Source organism: Cynocephalus volans, chromosome 13 (genome assembly GCF_027409185.1).
Source record: "Cynocephalus volans isolate mCynVol1 chromosome 13, mCynVol1.pri, whole genome shotgun sequence".
Lineage (NCBI taxonomy): Eukaryota > Metazoa > Chordata > Mammalia > Dermoptera > Cynocephalidae > Cynocephalus > Cynocephalus volans.
Window position 1 is genome coordinate 931,002 of NC_084472.1, and position 17,926 is coordinate 948,927.

At 48.4% G+C, this 17,926-nt stretch overlaps 1 protein-coding gene across 5 annotated transcripts in view; it reads right to left on the bottom strand.

The window, feature by feature from the left end:
* Window positions 1–17,926, bottom strand: part of LDLRAD4 (low density lipoprotein receptor class A domain containing 4) — a 421,760-nt gene that overhangs the window by 12,367 nt on the left and 391,467 nt on the right. For 2 of the 5 annotated variants that reach the window (XM_063076832.1, XM_063076830.1), the window contains exons 1-2: window positions 16,533–17,299; window positions 13,094–13,248 (exon numbers count right to left, since the gene is read on the bottom strand). In XM_063076832.1, the coding sequence (XP_062932902.1) occupies window positions 13,094–13,248; window positions 16,533–16,602 (225 nt within the window). In that variant the 5' untranslated portion in view covers window positions 16,603–17,299. Of the gene's footprint in view, window positions 1–13,093; window positions 13,249–16,513; window positions 17,378–17,926 lie in introns of those variants that run through there. The other 3 variants (XM_063076835.1, XM_063076833.1, XM_063076831.1) reach the window with 3 other exon arrangements.

Genomic DNA, 17,926 nt, shown 5'->3' on the forward strand with positions numbered 1-17,926 from the left:
TTCAATTTTAAAAATTTTTTTGACACTTGACTTGTGACCTAACATGTGGTATATCCTGAAGAAAGTCCTATGTGCTGATGAGAAGAATGTATATTCTGTAGTTGTTGGATGGCATGTTCTGTAGATATCTGTGAGGTCCAATTGGTCTAAAGTGTAGTTTAAATCCTGTGTTTCTCTGTTGATTTGTTGCCTAGATGATCTGTCCAATGCTGAGAGAGGGATGTTCAGGTCCCCACGTATTATCATATTGGGGTCCATCTCTTTCTTTAGGTCTAATAATGTTTGCTTTATATATCTGGGTGCTCCAATGTTGGGTGCATACATATTTATGACTGTTACATCTTCTTTCTGAATAGATCACTTTATTATTATATAATGGCCTTCTTTATCTCTTTTTTATGGTTTTGGGCTTAAAGTCTATTTTATCCAATATACATATAGCTACTCCTGCTTGTTTTGGGTTTCCAATTGCATGGTATATCTTTTTCCATCCCTTCACTATTAATCTGTGTGTGTCTTTACAAGTGAGGTACGTCTCTTGATGACAGCATATAGTTGGGACTAACTATTTAATCCAACCAGTCAGTCTGTGTCTCTTGAGTGGGGACTTTACTCCATTTACATTTGGGGATATTATTGAAAGGTACTGCCTTACTCCTGGCATTTTATTGATTTTCACTTGGATGTTTTAAATATCTTTTGTTCCTTTCTTCCCCTTTTCTTGTCTTTGGTGTTGTTTTTTTGAGGTGGTAAGATATAGTCTCTTTCCCTTTTGCTTTTTGTTCTTCCAGTGGGTTTTGTTCTTTCTCAAGTATTCATGGTAGCAATGGTCATTTTATGGGTTCTAGATGCAGGACTCCAGTGAGTATTTCTTGTAGGGCTCACTGTGTGGTGGTGAACTCCTGCAGGTTTTGTTTGCCTGGGAAATATACTATTTCTCCATTTCTGAAGTATAGTCTTGCTGGGTATAATATTCTTAGCTGGCAGGTTTTTTTCTTTTAGTATTTTGAATATATCATCTCATTCTCTTCTGGTCTGTAGAGTTTCTGTTGAAAAGTCTGCTGTTAGTCTAATGGGGACTCCCTTACAAGTCACTTGACACTTTTCTTTTGCTGTTTTTAGGATTCTCTTTTTGTCTTTGAGTTTTGTCTGTTTGACTATAATGTATTTCAGAGAGAACCTTTTTGAATTGAATCTGTTTAGGGATCTTTGAGCCTTCTGGATCTAAAGGTCCATATCTCTCCCTATTCCTGGGAAGTTTTCTGCTATTATTTTGGTGACTAAGTAAGATGTCTTACTTGTAGATCTGGAGCATAATGACTAATTTTTCTCTATAATCTGACCATTTGGCACACGTGAAGAGAAGTGGGAAATATCCCCAATGTAGTGGCATTTGGAGTTGGTGCCTTAGGGGGGTGACTAGGTTATGTGAGTGGAGTCTTCACAAATGGAATTTGTGCCTGATGGAGTTTGGATGTGTTGTCCCCTCCAAAACTCATGTGGAAATTTGATCTCCAATATGGCAGTGTTAGAAACTGATTGAGTCATGGGGGCAGATCCCTCATGAATGGATTAACGCTCTCCCTGGGGGAGGGGGGAGTAATGAGTGAGTTCTCGCTCTATTAGTTCCCATGAGAGCTTGTTGCTTAAAATGACCCTGGCACCTCCTCTCTCTCTCTCTTGCTTCCTCTTGCCTGTGATCTTCTTGTACCCCCCCGGCTGCCTGCCACTTTCCACCATGAGTAGAAGCAGCCTGAGGCCCATGCCAGATGCAGCTGTCCCAGAATCATAAGCCAAATAAACCTCTTTTCCTTATAAATTCCCCAGTTTCAGGTATTCTGTTATAGCAACACAAAAAGGACTAAAACAGTGCCCTTGTAAGAAGAGGCCAGAGAGCATCTGGCTCTCTTCCCACATGTGTGGGCATAGTGAGTAGTGCACAGTCTGCAACCTAGAAGAGGGCCCTGAGCAGACCCCATCCTGCTGGCACCAGATCTCAAACTTCCAACCTCCATGACTGTGGGGAATAAGTGTCTGCTGTTTACAAGCCACCCAGTCTATGGTGCTATGTTATAGCAGCCAAACTCATAACAAATTATATAGTTTTAGCTCTCAATTTTTGGGGTTTTTTAATCCATTTTGAGTTAATTTTTGCATGTTCTTTGTGATAATGTTCAACCAACATCATTCTTTTGCATGTGGATACTCAGTTTCTCCACCATTTTTGAAAAGACTGTCCTTTCCCCCATTGAATGCTCTTGGCACCATTGCTGAAAATCATTTGGCTATATGTGTGGGTTTATTTGTGAACTCTCTATTCTGCACTATTGGTCTTTATGCCAGTGCTATGCTATTTTGGTTAGTATAGTTCTATAGTTTTTGAAATCAGGAATTATGAGACCTCCAACTTCTCTGTTCTTTTTGGAGATTATTTTGGCTATTTGGGGTCCCTTGAGATATATAAATTTTAGAATGCATTTTTCTATTTCTGCAAAAAGCATCATTGGGAGTTTGACAGGGATTGCAGTTAATCTGTAGATTACTTTGGGTAGTACTGACATCTTACCAATACTAAGTCTTCCAATCCATGAATATTGACAGGATGCCTTTCCATTTATTTGTGTCTTCTTTAATTTCTTTCAGCAACATTTTGTATTTTTCAGTGTACAAGTCTCTTACCTCCTCAGTTAAGTTTAGTTCTAAGTATTTTATTCCGTTCAATGCTATTGTAAGTGGAATTGTTTTCTTAATTTTCTTATTGGGTTATTCATTGCCGGTGTAAAGAAATGCAGCTTGTTTTTGCATGTTGATTTTGTATCCTGGTACTCTGCTGAGTTCTAATAGTTTTGTGGTTTTTCTTTTTTCTTTTTTTTTTTTTTGTGGAATCTTCAAGGTTTTTCACATATAAGATCATGTCATCTTGAACAGAGATAATTTTACTTCTTCATTTACAATTGGAATGCCTTTTACTTCTTTTTCTTGCCTAATTGCTCTGGCTCGAACTTCCAATAAATACTGTATTGAATAAAAGTAGTAAAAGCAATCATCCTTGTCTTACTCAGAATCTTAAAGTAAAAGCTTTCTGTCTCTCACCATTAAGGTTGACAATAGCTGTGGGCTTTTCATAGAGGGCCTTTATGATACTGAGGTAGTTTCCTCCTCTCCTACCTTGTTGAATGTTTTTTATCATGAAATGATATTAAATTTTCTCAAATACTTTTTCTATATCAATTGAGAGGATCATGTGGGTTTTTTCCCCTTCATTCTGTTAATGTAGCCAATGATACTGATTGATTTTCGTATATGCAACCATTCTCACATTCCAGGAATAAATCCCCCTCTTTTAATATGCTGCTGAATTCAGTTTGCTAGTATTGTGTTGAGGAATTTTGCATCAATATTCGTACGGGATATTGGTCTGTGGTTTTCTTTTTCTGTGTGTCTTTGTCTGGCTTTGGTATGAGAACGCTGGCCTCATAGAGTAAGTTAGAAATTGTTTTCACCTCTTTAATTTTCTTGAAGTTTGAGAATTGGAGTTAATTCTTTTAATGTTTGATAGAATTCATCTGGTGAAGTCATCCGATCCAGAGCTGCTTTGCTGGGAAGTTTTAAATTATTGGTTCAATCTTCTTACTAGTTTTAAATCTATCCAGATTTTCTACTTCTTCATGATTCAGTTTGGTGGGGTGTTTCTAGGAATTTGCCCATTTCATCTAGCTTATCCAATTTCTTGCTGTACAATTGTTTACAGTACTTTCTTATAATCCTTTCCATTTCTGTATCTCTTCGGTCATTTTTCACCCAAATGATACAACAGTTTATACTGTTACAAAAGAGTAATCTGTGACCGTGGCTTATTCAGGGTTGCACTGTGAGATGGGGGCTGGAGCCTGCTGCCTTGGGTCCATGGGACCTGTGACCATGTGTGAGGTCACCCTCACTTCCTGAATGTTTTGGAGCTTATGCTCTCAGCTAAACTCTCCTTTTCACAGAGAGAACCACAGGAATCATCAGATGTGGGAACTGGAAACAACCAGGGAGAACACCTAATGAAGTGGCTTCCAAACTGTGTTTTGCAACCTCAAAGAGAGCCAGTAAATCAATTTAAGTGGGCCACAGCCACTTAATTCTAAGAAATGAAAGAGACTAGAAAGTATCTGAGTACACTGCAAGTATTGTTTCACGAAACTTTTGCCTTAGTTGTGTATGTGAGGACCGAGTGTCGTGATGTAAACTGTGTTTCTTACTGTTCTTCACAACACAGTTTGAAGGCCTCTGATCTAAGCCAGTTATCCCTTATTTTAGATGGGAGGAAACTGAGGCCCACAGCGGGCTGCGTAACTCGCTGCAGGAGACATGGCCAGCGTGCGGGGAAGCAAGGCCCGTGCTGGATATTTGAGCTTCTACCTAAGGGCTCCTCCCAGTAGATGAACAGGTTGTCCGGCCTCAAAGGGTTGGAAATCAGCTTTTGTCTCAGTTCCAGGGTGAAAATTTCAAAGCAGAGGTAGAACTATCTTTGGACATTCAGCAACAACTTTACCTTTTGTGAAAATCAATTTTCTCTCGCTTCCTCCCTTTTCTCATGCAACCTCTCCAGCATCCAAATGTTTTATTGTTACTGTCTTCTCCACTCTAGATGGATGGCAGTACCAGCTCAGAGTAATGCCAGCACCTCTAGATGCCACGCTGCTCTCTCCAGCACCTCCCCGATTCCTCCTTGGAAATCCATCATCAGACTTCTTCTCAAGGCTCAGTATTTCCCTCCCGGCTCTACTCAATCTAGGGCACATCCCTTAAGAGAAAAGAAAAAGTCATCCAAGAAAGTCTGTTGGAAAGAAGAGAAAGGGAATCCTGTCTATTTCTAGAACAATACAATGGGTTAGGGAGAAGGGGCTGTGGGGAGAGCGAGCAACCAGACTCCAAGAGAAGCCAGCCTGGGACGAGCTGGCTCAGGGCTGCAGGGAAGTGTGGGGTCCCAGCATGTGCCACAGACACGGCCCTGACACTCGCCCCATCATCTCACGTTTCGTGTGTGAGCAGAAGCCGAGGCACAGAGCTGGCAGGGGACCAACACGGAGCCAGACCCAGTCCTGTTTTCCTCCCCAGCAAGGGCCACACAGAGTTAGAATAATTGAGAGAATTTTTTATTTTCATTTTTCCAAAACAAATCACACTGACTTTCAAGAACTAAGTAAAAAATATGCTAACGCCTTAAATATTTAAAAGGTTACTACAAATTTGTTTATAAAATTTTCCATGCATTTTATTTAAAAACATTTTAGCATATTTTTGCCACAATGTAAACCAAGTTCAGATGAGATATGCTCGGAGTCTACAGATGCTCAGATACTATCGGAGTTGCCTTTAGATTCAGCTTATGTGAACAGAGGATGTGTTATAATCGCAGAAGTGATTCACGAATTCTTTCTTACCATGACAGTTTTAACAGCAGAAACCAGGGTCTCCTGTGCACTCTTCCTCCCCAGAGGCCCTGCCAGTCTGCTCTGGTCCTTCCTGATCTTCCTCTGCAGCAGCCTGTAACTCAGACCCCAGTGGTCTTACCATGCGAGTCACAGTTGGCTTTGCACCAAAACTGTCATTTAGCTTGGTCACCCATGTTGTTCAGAAGTCTTGACTCTAAATAGATTTTGGCTGGTACCAAAAATCAAATCTATCCTCAGATAACAAACAGGAAAAAGGAAGATTTGCCATCGTGGAGAAGTAAAAGAAAAAATAATGTTTCCATTTCCAAAAAATGACCTGCAAGCTCTGAAAGTAATTCCAAAACTGTTCTGAGAAGCGGCAACGTCAGTAGGGCTATCTGAGGCACTCACCCTGCTTTAAGACAAACCAAGGCATTAAAAAGGTCTGTCTACTTTTGCTCAGACAAGAATCTGCTGTGCAACAGTTATGGTCCAGCATCCTTACCCGGTTTTTGCCCAGCAACTCGGCCTCCTATGTATCTTACTTGAGGGGAGACATTCTCATTCTGAATCAACGTTAAAGTGATCTATCCTCTAATGCTTCAATTAGACATACCAAAGGGTAAAACCTCTTAGATGACCACCATGGCAGCTTGATTACTTGAACACCTGGCTCTTTTGGAGGAACAGTGTGGGTGACAGAGAAACCTGTGCTGGAAGTTTTCAGTTAGGCACAACTGGCCTCTTGACGTCCACTTGGCAGTTGGAAATGCAGTTTCCATGACTCATGAAATAATGGAAAACTTACAGGATGAAGCAGGCAACAGATGCGTGGGTCTTGTGGTGCAGCAGGAACCTGTCTCGCCTGCAGGGAGACCGTCCCCTACCGTCTGCCATCCAGCAGCAACACCGAATGGAGTGTCAGGGACAGGCCTGTTGCAACTGCACCATTAAGTCCTTTGATGCATTTTTTCAATCCTTACTAAAAAGAGTTCATGTCCTTCATTTTATAAATACTTTCCTAAGTGCAATCAGTAGAAATGAGGAAGGGCAGGTGCACAGTGATGTAGCTCTTCGGTCACAGTGGGAATGAACAGAGGGGGAGCCGCCACCCACTGGACCCCAGGACACTGCCTACAGGCTTCTCCAATGCTTGGGGAGGACTGGGAGGGACATGGTGGCACAGTGGGTTCCTGAACAGCTCCTCCAAGGTGTTCTGGCTGTTAGTACCTGCCCAGAACAGCCCGTCCTCTGGCAGCTGAAGGCAGAGAGGCTGCTGGCAGCAGGGCTGAGCTGTAGATAGCTGGGGAGCCCATGGCCACCTCTGCCCTCTCAGCCACAGGCTCCAGCCACAGATAGAGGACTGGACAGCAGGAGCCATGAGTGGCTGTGTTAGGCCTGGCACAGATGCACTGCGTCTGTTAACCCAGACAGATGTGGCTGACTCCTATTCCAGTAGACACAGTCTCTACTTCCACAAGGACATTCTTGCCCACTTTTCTGGAAACCAGTGGCCCTCTCAGTCTGTCTCTGTTTTCACTCCTGTGGTAGAAGTCCAAGTGCAGACAAATATTTTCTCTGAAAACAACCACCACTGTGCAAACCAGTAAATGGCAAAGATGCCCCGCCGGTATTGAGGGTCCACACAGGGAAATGGAACTACAGCTGTGGGTGGGCATAGCCACGCCTGAGCATGCCAGGCCAGAGTAGAGCCACTGCAACCTGATATGCTGCCTTTTCAGGTGAAGACATAAATTCCAATTTTTATGCAAAATCTCCCTGTTTTTAAAGGTTCGGTCAAGTTTTGTCAGAACACCTTTTGGGGCCACCCCACACTGGCCATGCTTCAGGACAAGTTTGCAACTCCTGCAGGGGCAGTCTTCTGGTGTGGCCCACCCACATCAGGGCACTCTGGACCCAAGCAACACAGGTTTCTGCACCAACAGTGTGAATGGCCACAAAGTCCTCCCTTGCAACAGCCAGGGGACTCCTGCTACCCCCACCCCAGGCTCAGCCTGGGTCTCCCTGGCAGCTGGTGAGCACAGGCTGGGTTGAGTACAACCTACTGCTGTCCCTCCCCAGGCTGCTGAAGGACGGTCTCCATGAGGAGGCCCAGGCACCCGGATTTTCTCAATCGATTCAATCCCTGTAGCAGCTGGTAATTAAGAAATGTCTGATATGACTCCTTTCGTTAAGTTTTAATTAAAATTGCTGTTTGTTTCATAGGTCAAAAATGTGTGAGCATCCACAATGTCATACAGTTCAAACTAAGTAAAGGTCCCTGTCCCTCTCCTGTTTCTCTCCCGTCCCTCTCCCCCCTCACCCCCAGCCGTCCAGGTGGGCTCGCTCAGCTGGGCTCATGCTGTCAAGAAAGGCTGCTCAGGCCCCACAGCTCTGTCTAGAAAGGCTCCAGCAGCTCATGCAAATATCTCTCAGGGCTGTGTTAAGTATTCATGCTCCTTTATTGTTTTCTTATTACTTGGCAGTCTAAGATATTGAAAAGAAACCCAGACAGTTTCAAATCTCCGAAATCACATAAACCAGACTCTAAAAAACAAGCTGAGGCTACCTCAGAAAGAACACACAGGGATTTATATCATAAACCCATCCACTGCTGTTTGCCGTTATTTAAGCATTTTCTTTTAACTTCAGTCTGGATCATCTCATCCCTGGGCTCCCCTGGAACACACAGTGTCTCGGTGTGGTGGTGTCACAGTGACGCAGGCTGGCTGACCTTGAGTGACACACACCCATCACATTCCTCCAACAGGCATTGCTGTGGAGGGAGAGCAGGAAGCAAGCGGACCAGAGGAGGAGGGTGTGTGAGGAAGGGCGGCACGGGTGGGCTGAGGTGCAAACGCAAGCCCCACGGGACCACACCGAGGTGGCTGGTGGGACAGAAAGGGACCCTGGAGAACAGCAAGCCCAACTCTCTCAGGACCCAAGGATATTCAGAACTGCTGAGACCCCATCTTAGCTTCAGACTGGCTTTACCTTTAGGTCACAGTGGAAAGCCCACCAGTGCAGCAGTAAAGTTTCTTTCCTCAACCAAATCAAGGGCATCTCCATGCCCTGCCTCCTCCTTGAAAAGAAAGCCCAACTACTATCCTGATAGTTCCCTAATATTACTTTTCCATCTTGACTATCAAGTCTTTCAGCAGAAATACATAAAAACAACAGTGTTAAACCAAACCACCTAGAAGCTGGTAAACTGGATGCCCAGCCCATCTCACACCAGTTGACATGGTGGTGTGGGCAGGAGGAACACCCAGCACCCACAAGCTGTAACTCGCAGGGGTGAGGCCTGGTATCACTGGAGTGCTGGGGGAGAAGAGCCTGGGCCTTGGTCGTGTTTGGGAGCTCACAGGTGCCCTGGTAACAGAAACAAACCGTACAGGCAGCCATGCTGCAGACACACGCTCACCAATCACCTCGCCCCAAGGGGTGCCTGGAGGTCACATCCCAACACATGTGTCAGCAGGAGCAGGACCCTCCACCACCCCATGGCTGTCCAGCCGTGCTGCTGGTGCTAACCCCTCAAGGGAGGAGGCTACCTGGCAGAGGTGGTCACCAAAGGCGACAACCTGGAAGGACAACTTGAAAACACCCCTGCCACGTGCACGTAGGCCAGGCCCAGCTGGGGCACTGGGTGATGGAGACAGAGGGTGCTCAGGCCTGTCCCAAGCATTCCCCAGCCCAAGCCAGGCTGGTCTGCATGCTACTGAGGCTGGGCAGAGCACGGCCACTGTCTCCTTGCTCTCTTGCCTAGTGGCTGGCTCCCGGTGGGCATCCAGCAAGCAACTGGTGGGCAGAGGCAGGCAGAGCTCACGAGAGAAAGTGTTCCCAAGGCAGAGTCCCAGACCAGCCCGCTCCACGCTGCTAAGTGCAACCTTCACTGTGTGGATGCCTCAGGGATAGCCAGGAGAGGCCATGCATGTGCACAGGCGTCCTCTTCCCTCAGCCAGGCTCACATGTGGGCTGGGCAGCCCTCAGCCCCTGGGGCAATCAGTTTCTCCACCTAGGCACTGTTCACATCTGGGGTCAGCTAATTCCTTGTTGTGGGGGCTGCCCGTGCATTGTAGGATGTTTAGAGCATCCCTGTAACATCCCCCATATCCCATGGTGACAACTAAAAATGCCTCTAGATATTGTCAAATGTCTCCTAGGGGATAAAATCGCCCCTGGTTAAGAATCACGACTGTAAATTAATCAGACTGCTCTCCCAATACTGGATAAAGGGAACAGGCATTTCTTAAAAGGAGTTAGGGAGGAGAAATTGGCAATTAGGATGCAGGAAGCCTGGTTGGGGTGGGGTGGGATAGGGAGGACTCTGTGAGGGGACCCTCAGGCAGAGAGGGGCAGGGACACCCTGGACATGGCCATATGTGCACTGGAATCTAGGTTTGCATCTGTGTCCAGGAGAGAAGGATGGGCTCTGCCTCATCCACTCTCTTTCCTGTTTTGGAACTACTGACAAGGCTAAGAGTCCTCGTCAGGAAATGGAGCTAAGGTCTGGGGCTGAATTGCCTCCGGTCGCCGTGTGGAAATACATCTCAAGCTTTTGAACAAGTGCACAGAGCTCACTGCTATGCTGTGTGAGACCCACAGTCCCATTTTGTTGAGGAGGAACATCCAGGCTTTGAGGAGTGACAGCACCGAGTTCTGGGCCACTCAGGGAAAAGAAAAGTCTACAGAGCGGCCGCAGGACGGAAGCCTCTGCTGTGCACAGCCCGCACCGCCCCGCACAGGAGCCCAGTGCTGGGGGCACTTCCAAGTGCTCATTCACAAAATTATTATTTTTAAAAATTTATTTTATATTAGCATATTCATTATTACAAATCATAATTATTCTTCATGCCCCTTGCTCAACCAATCACTCTCCAATGCCCTCCCTCCCCTGTAGTATCCTTACTATGTTTATTCTCTCCTTGTGAAAGTTCAACGTATTGTTGTGGGGTCTCTCTCTCTCTCTCTCTCTCTCTCTCTCTCTGTGTCTGTCTGTCTGTCTCTCTCTTCCCACTTATAAGTGAGGACATGTGGTATTACCCTTTCTGTGCCTGGCTTATTTCATTTAACATAATTTTCTCAAGTTCATCCATGTTGTTGCGAATGGCAGAATTTCATTCTTTTTTGTGGCAGAGTAGCGTTCCAGTGCGTGTATATACCACATTTCCTTATCCAGTCATCCGTCAATGGGCATGCAGGTTGGTTCCATGTCATGGCTGTTGTAAATAGAGCTGAGATAAACACGGAGGTGCAGGTATCCCTCTGACCCGATGATTTCCAATCCTTTGGGTATACACCCAGCAGTGGGGTTGCTGGGTCATATGGTAGATCTATCTGTAGCTGTCTGCGGAACCTCCATACTGTTTTCCGTAACGCTGCACTAATTCAGTCCCACCAACAGCGAGGGAAGGCACCCCTTCCTCCACATCCTCGCCAGCATTGGTCATTCTTGGTCTTTTCAATACTGGCCAGTCTACCTGGTGTGCGATGATGTCTCAGTGTGGTTTAGGCACAGACGGTGGCAAAGACCTTGGCGGACACAGCTCACTCACTAGCGATGGGTGGTCTGCACTTGCCATGCAGTGAGCAGCCCTGAAAGGACCACCAGAAACCACCCAATCACCTTCCTGATTTCAAGAAGGGAGGCCCCCTGCCCAGGCCCAGCTGCTCCCCTGGGACAGGACTTCTCCAGCCCACTGCCGGAGGAAACAGAAGACACTTCCCAAATTCAAACATGCTTAGAGTTTTGCTTTTCTGCCTTTTTAAAATCGTGGTCCTGTTGCTCCTCCCGGATGGTGAGGGTGTGACTGTACAGACGGTTAGCACATAGCGCTATGAAAAGGGATGGCAAGGGGGCTGGGCCTGCACTGAAAGGTGTGGGACAGTGTCACCTGGCACAAAATGCCCTTGGCAAGTCTGAGAGAAAGAGGGTCAGGCACCGTGTGCCTCCATGTTCAGGCACCCCAGGCATTTCGGGGCTCATGGAGCAGAAAGCGAAAGATGGGGACTGTGGGTAAATTCATGACATGTGCTTTGTGGAAGCCGAGAGCTGCCTGATACTGGTGGCAACACCAAGGCCCAGGTGGCACTCACGGTCCTTGCATGAAGCAGAGCAACGCTGGCTGCTCCTTTTCTGGTTCTGAAACGGCTGCTGTGCAGAGATTTTCTCCCTGTCCTCTCCCTTTAAACTCAGGAGAGTTACGTGTATTTTGTGTTCAGAACATCAGAAGACTTAGTCTTCTCCTGCAAATAACAGAGCTGTCCCTGCACAATAATCTACAGGTGTCAGATGCCTAAGCATTCAGCGGGCCTGGGCACTGCGGCCTCTGGGTGCCAGACTGCTGTGCAGGGCAAGGGCCCAGCAACCAGCGCGGCATGATGCAGGTGGTAAAATAGGGCTGGAGGGGCCTGTGGGCTGGACCGGGGGCCGGAGAGATGGAGGAAGGGGTTGTCAGGGCCAAGTGCTGGCAGCCCTCCCAGGGCATCCTGTCTCCTCCTGTCAGCTGCCCCAACAGCCTACCCCATGGGTCCAAGGGTGGCATACAGCAGCACCCGTCCCTTCTCTCACCTTCCCCCTGCTGCAGGTGGCAGAACACACCAACAAACCTCTCTCCACCTTGGGACCACCAAGCTCCCTGAGCAACTCTGCAGCCCCATGGAAGCATGGCCCTGCCCTCCTATAAGGGCTCCCAGGGGCCCTGGCCCAGCTGCACTCCACGCCCATGCTAGCCTCCCTAGGTCATGGTGGGAGGCAGCTACCACACAGCCCTGGTCCTGAAATGGGATGCCTGGAAAACGTTCTTCTCCTGCTGCTCAATAAACCACGGGAACCTCCTTTGCCCACCACTGAAGCCAAGAATTCACACTTGCCTAAGCTCACCATTCCCAAGCCTCCTGCTGAAAGCCACCAGGAACACAAGTTATAAAACTGACTCTGAATAGAAAGTTCCGGCAGCCCCTGGTCTCCCAAGTTTGATCATGGAACAGTTTAGCTGAGTCAGTATTTTATATCCCAGGGGAGGAAGGTGGTTCAGGGCTAGAAACAGCCAGAAACTTACACCCCATGCGCTGAGGACCCTCACTGTGGCTGCCCTGCCAGTACCTCAACAGCACCCACCCCATCTACTTGAGGAGGCCCCATTGTCCTAGCTGCTCCGTGTGCCCTCCAGCCTGCCCACGCCCAGGCCCTGCCAGCACACTGGCAACACATGAGTCACCACTGGCCGCACGGACAGCTCCAGGACCGAGCTTAGTAACAGATCTTTAACATAACAGCATGGACGAGTCTCACAATCTAACACTGTCCAAGAGAAGCCAGACACGAGAGTGCACTCGTGGTACAAGCCATCAAGGCGAAGCTCCCAAGCCAGTAAAGCTGATCTGTGGGACAGATGCCACCCAGGCAGTGGAGACCTGCAGGGGAGGGGCTGCGACGGGGACTTGGGTGGGTCTGGGGGCACATGGCTCTCTCGTGTTGGGTGCTGGCCACACAGGTGTGTTCAGTTTGTGAGAACTCACTTAGGACACACGTGCTTTTCCGTGTGTTACACATCCATAGAAAGTCTTCCATGCCTCTGAGGTGCTGGGGGCTGACCTGAAAGTCTGTTCCACTTCCCACCTGAGTAAGAGGCCATGCAGCACCCAGGCGTCCATCCCACACTCACCTGCTGCAGCCCGTCCTCCTGCCGCCTGCTCTGGCTTGGGCGGTTGATGAAGGACCGTGTGGCGACTTTGTAGTGATTGAGCAGGCAGACGATGACTACGACCATCACCGTGACCACCACGACAATGATGACGATCTGGGCAAACTCCAGCTCCGCTGCAATGGAAGAGGAAAGCCATTAACTACCTGTCCCAGGTGACCTCACCCAGGTCTCCATGCAATTACAGCCCATGGGCAGGGAAGGCCTCTTGCACACATCTCATCCCCACAAGGACCTCATGAGATGGAGACTATAATCCCATTTGAGAGAAGAAGAGACCAAGGCACAGTCACAAAGCTCGTGTGTGACCGGGCTGGGAGGCACATCCAGGGCTACGGGAGTTTGAAACCTGTGCTTCTGGCTACACATGACACTAGATCAAGGCCTGCTGCCCAAGGCGATTGCCAGACTTTGACTTTCTAATGACATCTTAAGAAAGGCAGACCTGAGAGTGTGGCTCTGATGCCCACCTGATGCCTTTTGCAGACCCTGTCTTGGCAACTGCAATGAGAGGGTCTTGAGAAAATGTGTCCCGTTGGTGCCACAAGATCTCTAGAGGTGTTGGCTGCGACTGTCCCATCCCCACACAGGAACTCAAAGTCCAGCCCAGCGTGGTCACCACAGGCAGGCCTCTGTGTGGACCTTCCCCTTGTGCTACGTGGCCCTCGAGCACCATCTTTCCCACCACTCACTGAAACTCTGTCCTGCCGGATGACACGGTCCCTCCTCCCACCCCAGGGAGCTGAGAAAGTCCCTCCCAAAACTGAAGCTATCCCTCCCAACGCAACCTCCCTAGAAAAGTTAAACCCTTCGTTATGGCTGAGCCGAGCCTCTCAAAGCACATGCACGCAGGAGCCAGCACACTGAAGGGAAAGTGAGCCCTGCTGGAAAGACAGCTCCAGCCCCTCTCCTCGAAGGCTCTGCCTTTGCAGAGAGTCAGAGAACACTTCTCCCTCGTTTCCAGTCCTGCAGGCAAGGAGTTTTCGGAGTGGTCCGCTCACCTCTGGGTTTCTGACACCATCATTGCAAGAGATTTCCCAAACACCATCAACACATGCTGCACACACGAGTACAGCACCACACAGTGATACTTCCTAGAAGTGTCACTTCCTGTGGGGAAGAAGCCCCCCAAATTGATGTACTCCCAAAAGCTTCCTAAGGGCTTATCATGGTGGGGCCTCCTGGAAATGGCTGAAATTGCTCCCAGTCAGCAAGCTTGGGACCTTGCAACCAGGACACACAGATGTAGATATGACCTTATTCCTGCTCACAGGCTGTGGGAAGTGTGACATGCTTGTTAACCAGAAACACCATCTTCAGGACTCTCCACCTCCACATGTGACCTGCCCATGTCTGGGACACAACCCGCCTTGACCCTGTGTCTCTCAGGACCCCAGTCACATGTGCCACCTGACACCTCCCCACTGGCATCTGGAGCCCCTCCTTCAACACTCAATGCAAGACATGACCTGGCAGGGGAGGCGTGTGCCAGGTGCACAGAAGGCCAGATGACTGCAGGTTTAGTTTTGTTTTGGGGGCGTGGGCTGGGGAGGGAAGGCTAAGAAGAGAATAAATTCTGAAAGAACAGTAAAAACATTAAAAAAAACAACACAGGAGTAGATGCATTCTGAAAAAATATTAAGATGCTTTGGGGTTTCCAAAATTTCGTGTGCTCAACATGGATTCTGAGCACAGCCCTGGTCGGTCTTCCTTGATTTCAATAGCTGTTGACGTCAAAAGAAGAATGCCAAAAAGCAGGCACACAAGGAGAAAATTTAAGGCCAAACCCGAGTTCCTTACATCCCCTCCTTTCATGGGTCTGTAGTTCATAACACCGTAAAGGATGAATCACTGCAGTCCAAACAGAAGAATGTTATAATAAATCTAGTCTGAAGCTCACAGGAAGTGCTTATGACTGTAAACCAGTGACAGTGACGACAGCGATGACGGCCTCTGTCTGTTTTTACAGAAACATCTCCAGGAAACTCCAAGGTGCACAGTGGAGAATTACAGGAACAGAGAAACTCTGTGAAGTCTGTTGGTCTGTTCTCTGGTTCAATGAGGAACTGAACTGAATCACTCTAAAGGCGTGAGTGTCTGTGCTATTTTTAAAGAACCCTGGGAAGTGCGGTCGCACCACCTTGGGCGCCTAATATAACACTCATTTCTATTTGTGGGATGGTTAACACCATCTTCCATTTGGTCTTTCCTCCATTAATATGCCATCCTTCACAGAAGACCTCCTGTCTAAACATTTAATCATTTTTAAGCTCCAAATGTGTAATGTGTGCCCTCCCAGACCCTAAAATGGGAGGGACTGCAAAGTCTGGGCCCCGACAGCAAAGTCTAGGCCCCTCCTTTGCCACTTTCTGCCACCAGGCCGAGTAAACATCCAGGCAGCATTCAGAAGCATGGCCTGGTGCGGAACCTGGTGCCATCCCTGGACGGGCTAGGGATCGCCGAGGATCCCTAGAAAGCAGACTCTGCGAGTCCCTCTGGCTGGAGGAACGTCTCCTAAACTACAAAGGCCCGAGCGTTCATCCACTACCACGACTTTCCACCACTCATTGTAGAATCTAGAGTTTCATGATCTCTTCAGAGAGGAATTCACCTAGATACGTTCGATCACAGATGACTGACAGGATTTTCTGAAAAGACAGCAGAGGAGTGAGAGCAATTAACAACCTTTTAAAAGTCTGCCCTCTGCCATGCCATAAATGGAAAAAATGCATACATGGAACCATAATTCCTCCTATAAGATTCATTTAAAATCCGCCCTCACCCCCACCTCCACATTATTAATTTAGGAAAGTGTACCAGAAAAAATACAGCTGTGCACGGAGCCATCCTCTCCACAGTTAAGGGCGGTGGCTTCTGCGGGCGCCCTCTGTCCATCTGCCCCTCATGTCCCCTGGCGCTCGGTCTCTGCTAGAGTCCTAATATCTACTGTTACTACAGTGATGACCTGAGAATATCCAAAGAACCACCCCCATCCTGAGAAATACATCTTTTCTTTAAAATGCTGTTTTCAACAACTTGGTAAAGAAAAAAAAAGGACCCATCAGTGAGTAACAGAACTCCCAGGGGAGGTTTTAGCCTCAGGTACAGAGGATTGGAAAAAACCAAAACTCCAAAGCAACAAACCTGTGTGTTTATGCATAACATCCCCACCAGGAACAAACTAATTGCAGACTCAAAAGAAGATGACAAAGCCTGAAATACATCTTGCTAAAGAGAGTCCCACCCTGCAATGTTCCAAGTTCACAGATCCTCCTAGGTAGAAACTACACGTCTTGAGAAAGACCTCATACTCTTCTCCTCTGTCCTCAGACCAACTCCAAGAAGACACAACAAGCCCCAGAGAGCATGCATCATCCATACCTGGCCTTTGGAAATGTACCTTTTTTTAAGGACAGGTCTTTAAACTGAGCCTCCTTCAGTGTGCTGTTGTTCAGGTGGTCACTGGACATAATCGAGTCTCTGCAGGGGGATCCAAGTGTCACGCGGCCCCCCAAGTTCAAAGCATCCCTCAGCTTCAGGCAGTCTCCTGCGCAGGCAGCTCAGAGCTGCAGTTACAGCCGTGTGGGGCGTGGGAGAGGGTGAGGGGTGTGTGTGTGTGTTTCTGTCTCTCTCACTCTCTCTACTGTATCAACCGGGCCCAGCCCAGGTGCTAGACTCAAACTCTGTGGCTCTGACCGCAGACCGTGGCTACCAATTATCGACTGCCATCTGCAGAAATCAGGAACTCTGTGGCAGGAAGCCGGCGTGTCGCCGAGCAGGGAATGGTGTAGGGTCTCCAGTCCTGAGACCGGCTGAACACCCGGCGTTGTTGCGGCGACATATATCAATGGTCAGGCTACAATTCCTGGGTCTGGCCTCACGCCCGGGCAGGTCCCACACACAGGCGAGCAGAACGCAGCCAGACAGTTCATCCTGCTCTATTATGGTCAGCAATCTTTCTAACAGGCCAATAGCAAAGCAGACAAGGCAGAAATGGGGGGAATGTGCAAATCTCAACACATGGTTCTTCCCTTGATCTCTGCTGGAAGCTCTCAGAGTTGAAGAAACGGAGAGGGCGCTTACCCGGGCAGCACACGCAGGACGGCGGCGCTCGCTCACGGTGCTCTGCAGGAGATCCAGCCCCCGGGGCGCCCCGCACGCCGGGAGCCAGGCTGCGGGCTGTCCTCTCCGTGTCTGTCTGACGGAGCAGCCGGCACCAGAGCTTGCAGCTGAGGTCCGCGCTGGACGCGGGCCATCAGGGCAGGTCAGGAGACGCAGGTTTTCTGTCCCTCCGCTGCTCTCTCTTCCCTTCTCAGCTCTCCCCTCTCCTCCTTCCCTCCCTCCCTCCCTCACATCATTATTTCTCAATGTATGGCAGCACACGGATACCACAGAGAATCCTTTAAAGTCGGGACTCTCACTCTTACTGTGCAGTTTTAGTTTAGAAGGCTCAGAAACTAGAGAGAAGAAACCCCAGGACAGGAGGACAGGCAGTCAAACGTCAGGCAGAGACACGTCTCAGAAGGGCGCTTTCCCCTGGCTCATCTTGTGCAAGCACCATCTCTTTCCCCAGGGTCTCAAGGGCTGGTTTCATGTGTGTAAATCACCTCCTGTGCATGCTGATGCCTGAGGCTGTCTGCGTGCAGAGATTTCAGGGCAGGCTGTGTGTCTGTCACAGCTCTCAGAAAAAATCACGAGGTGGCCACAGTGGAAAGGGCAGTGCGCCATGGCCATCCTGCCAGTAACCCCAGCCTCAGGCCCTGCCTGTGCCCAGAATAACTTTTGTTTTTCCTT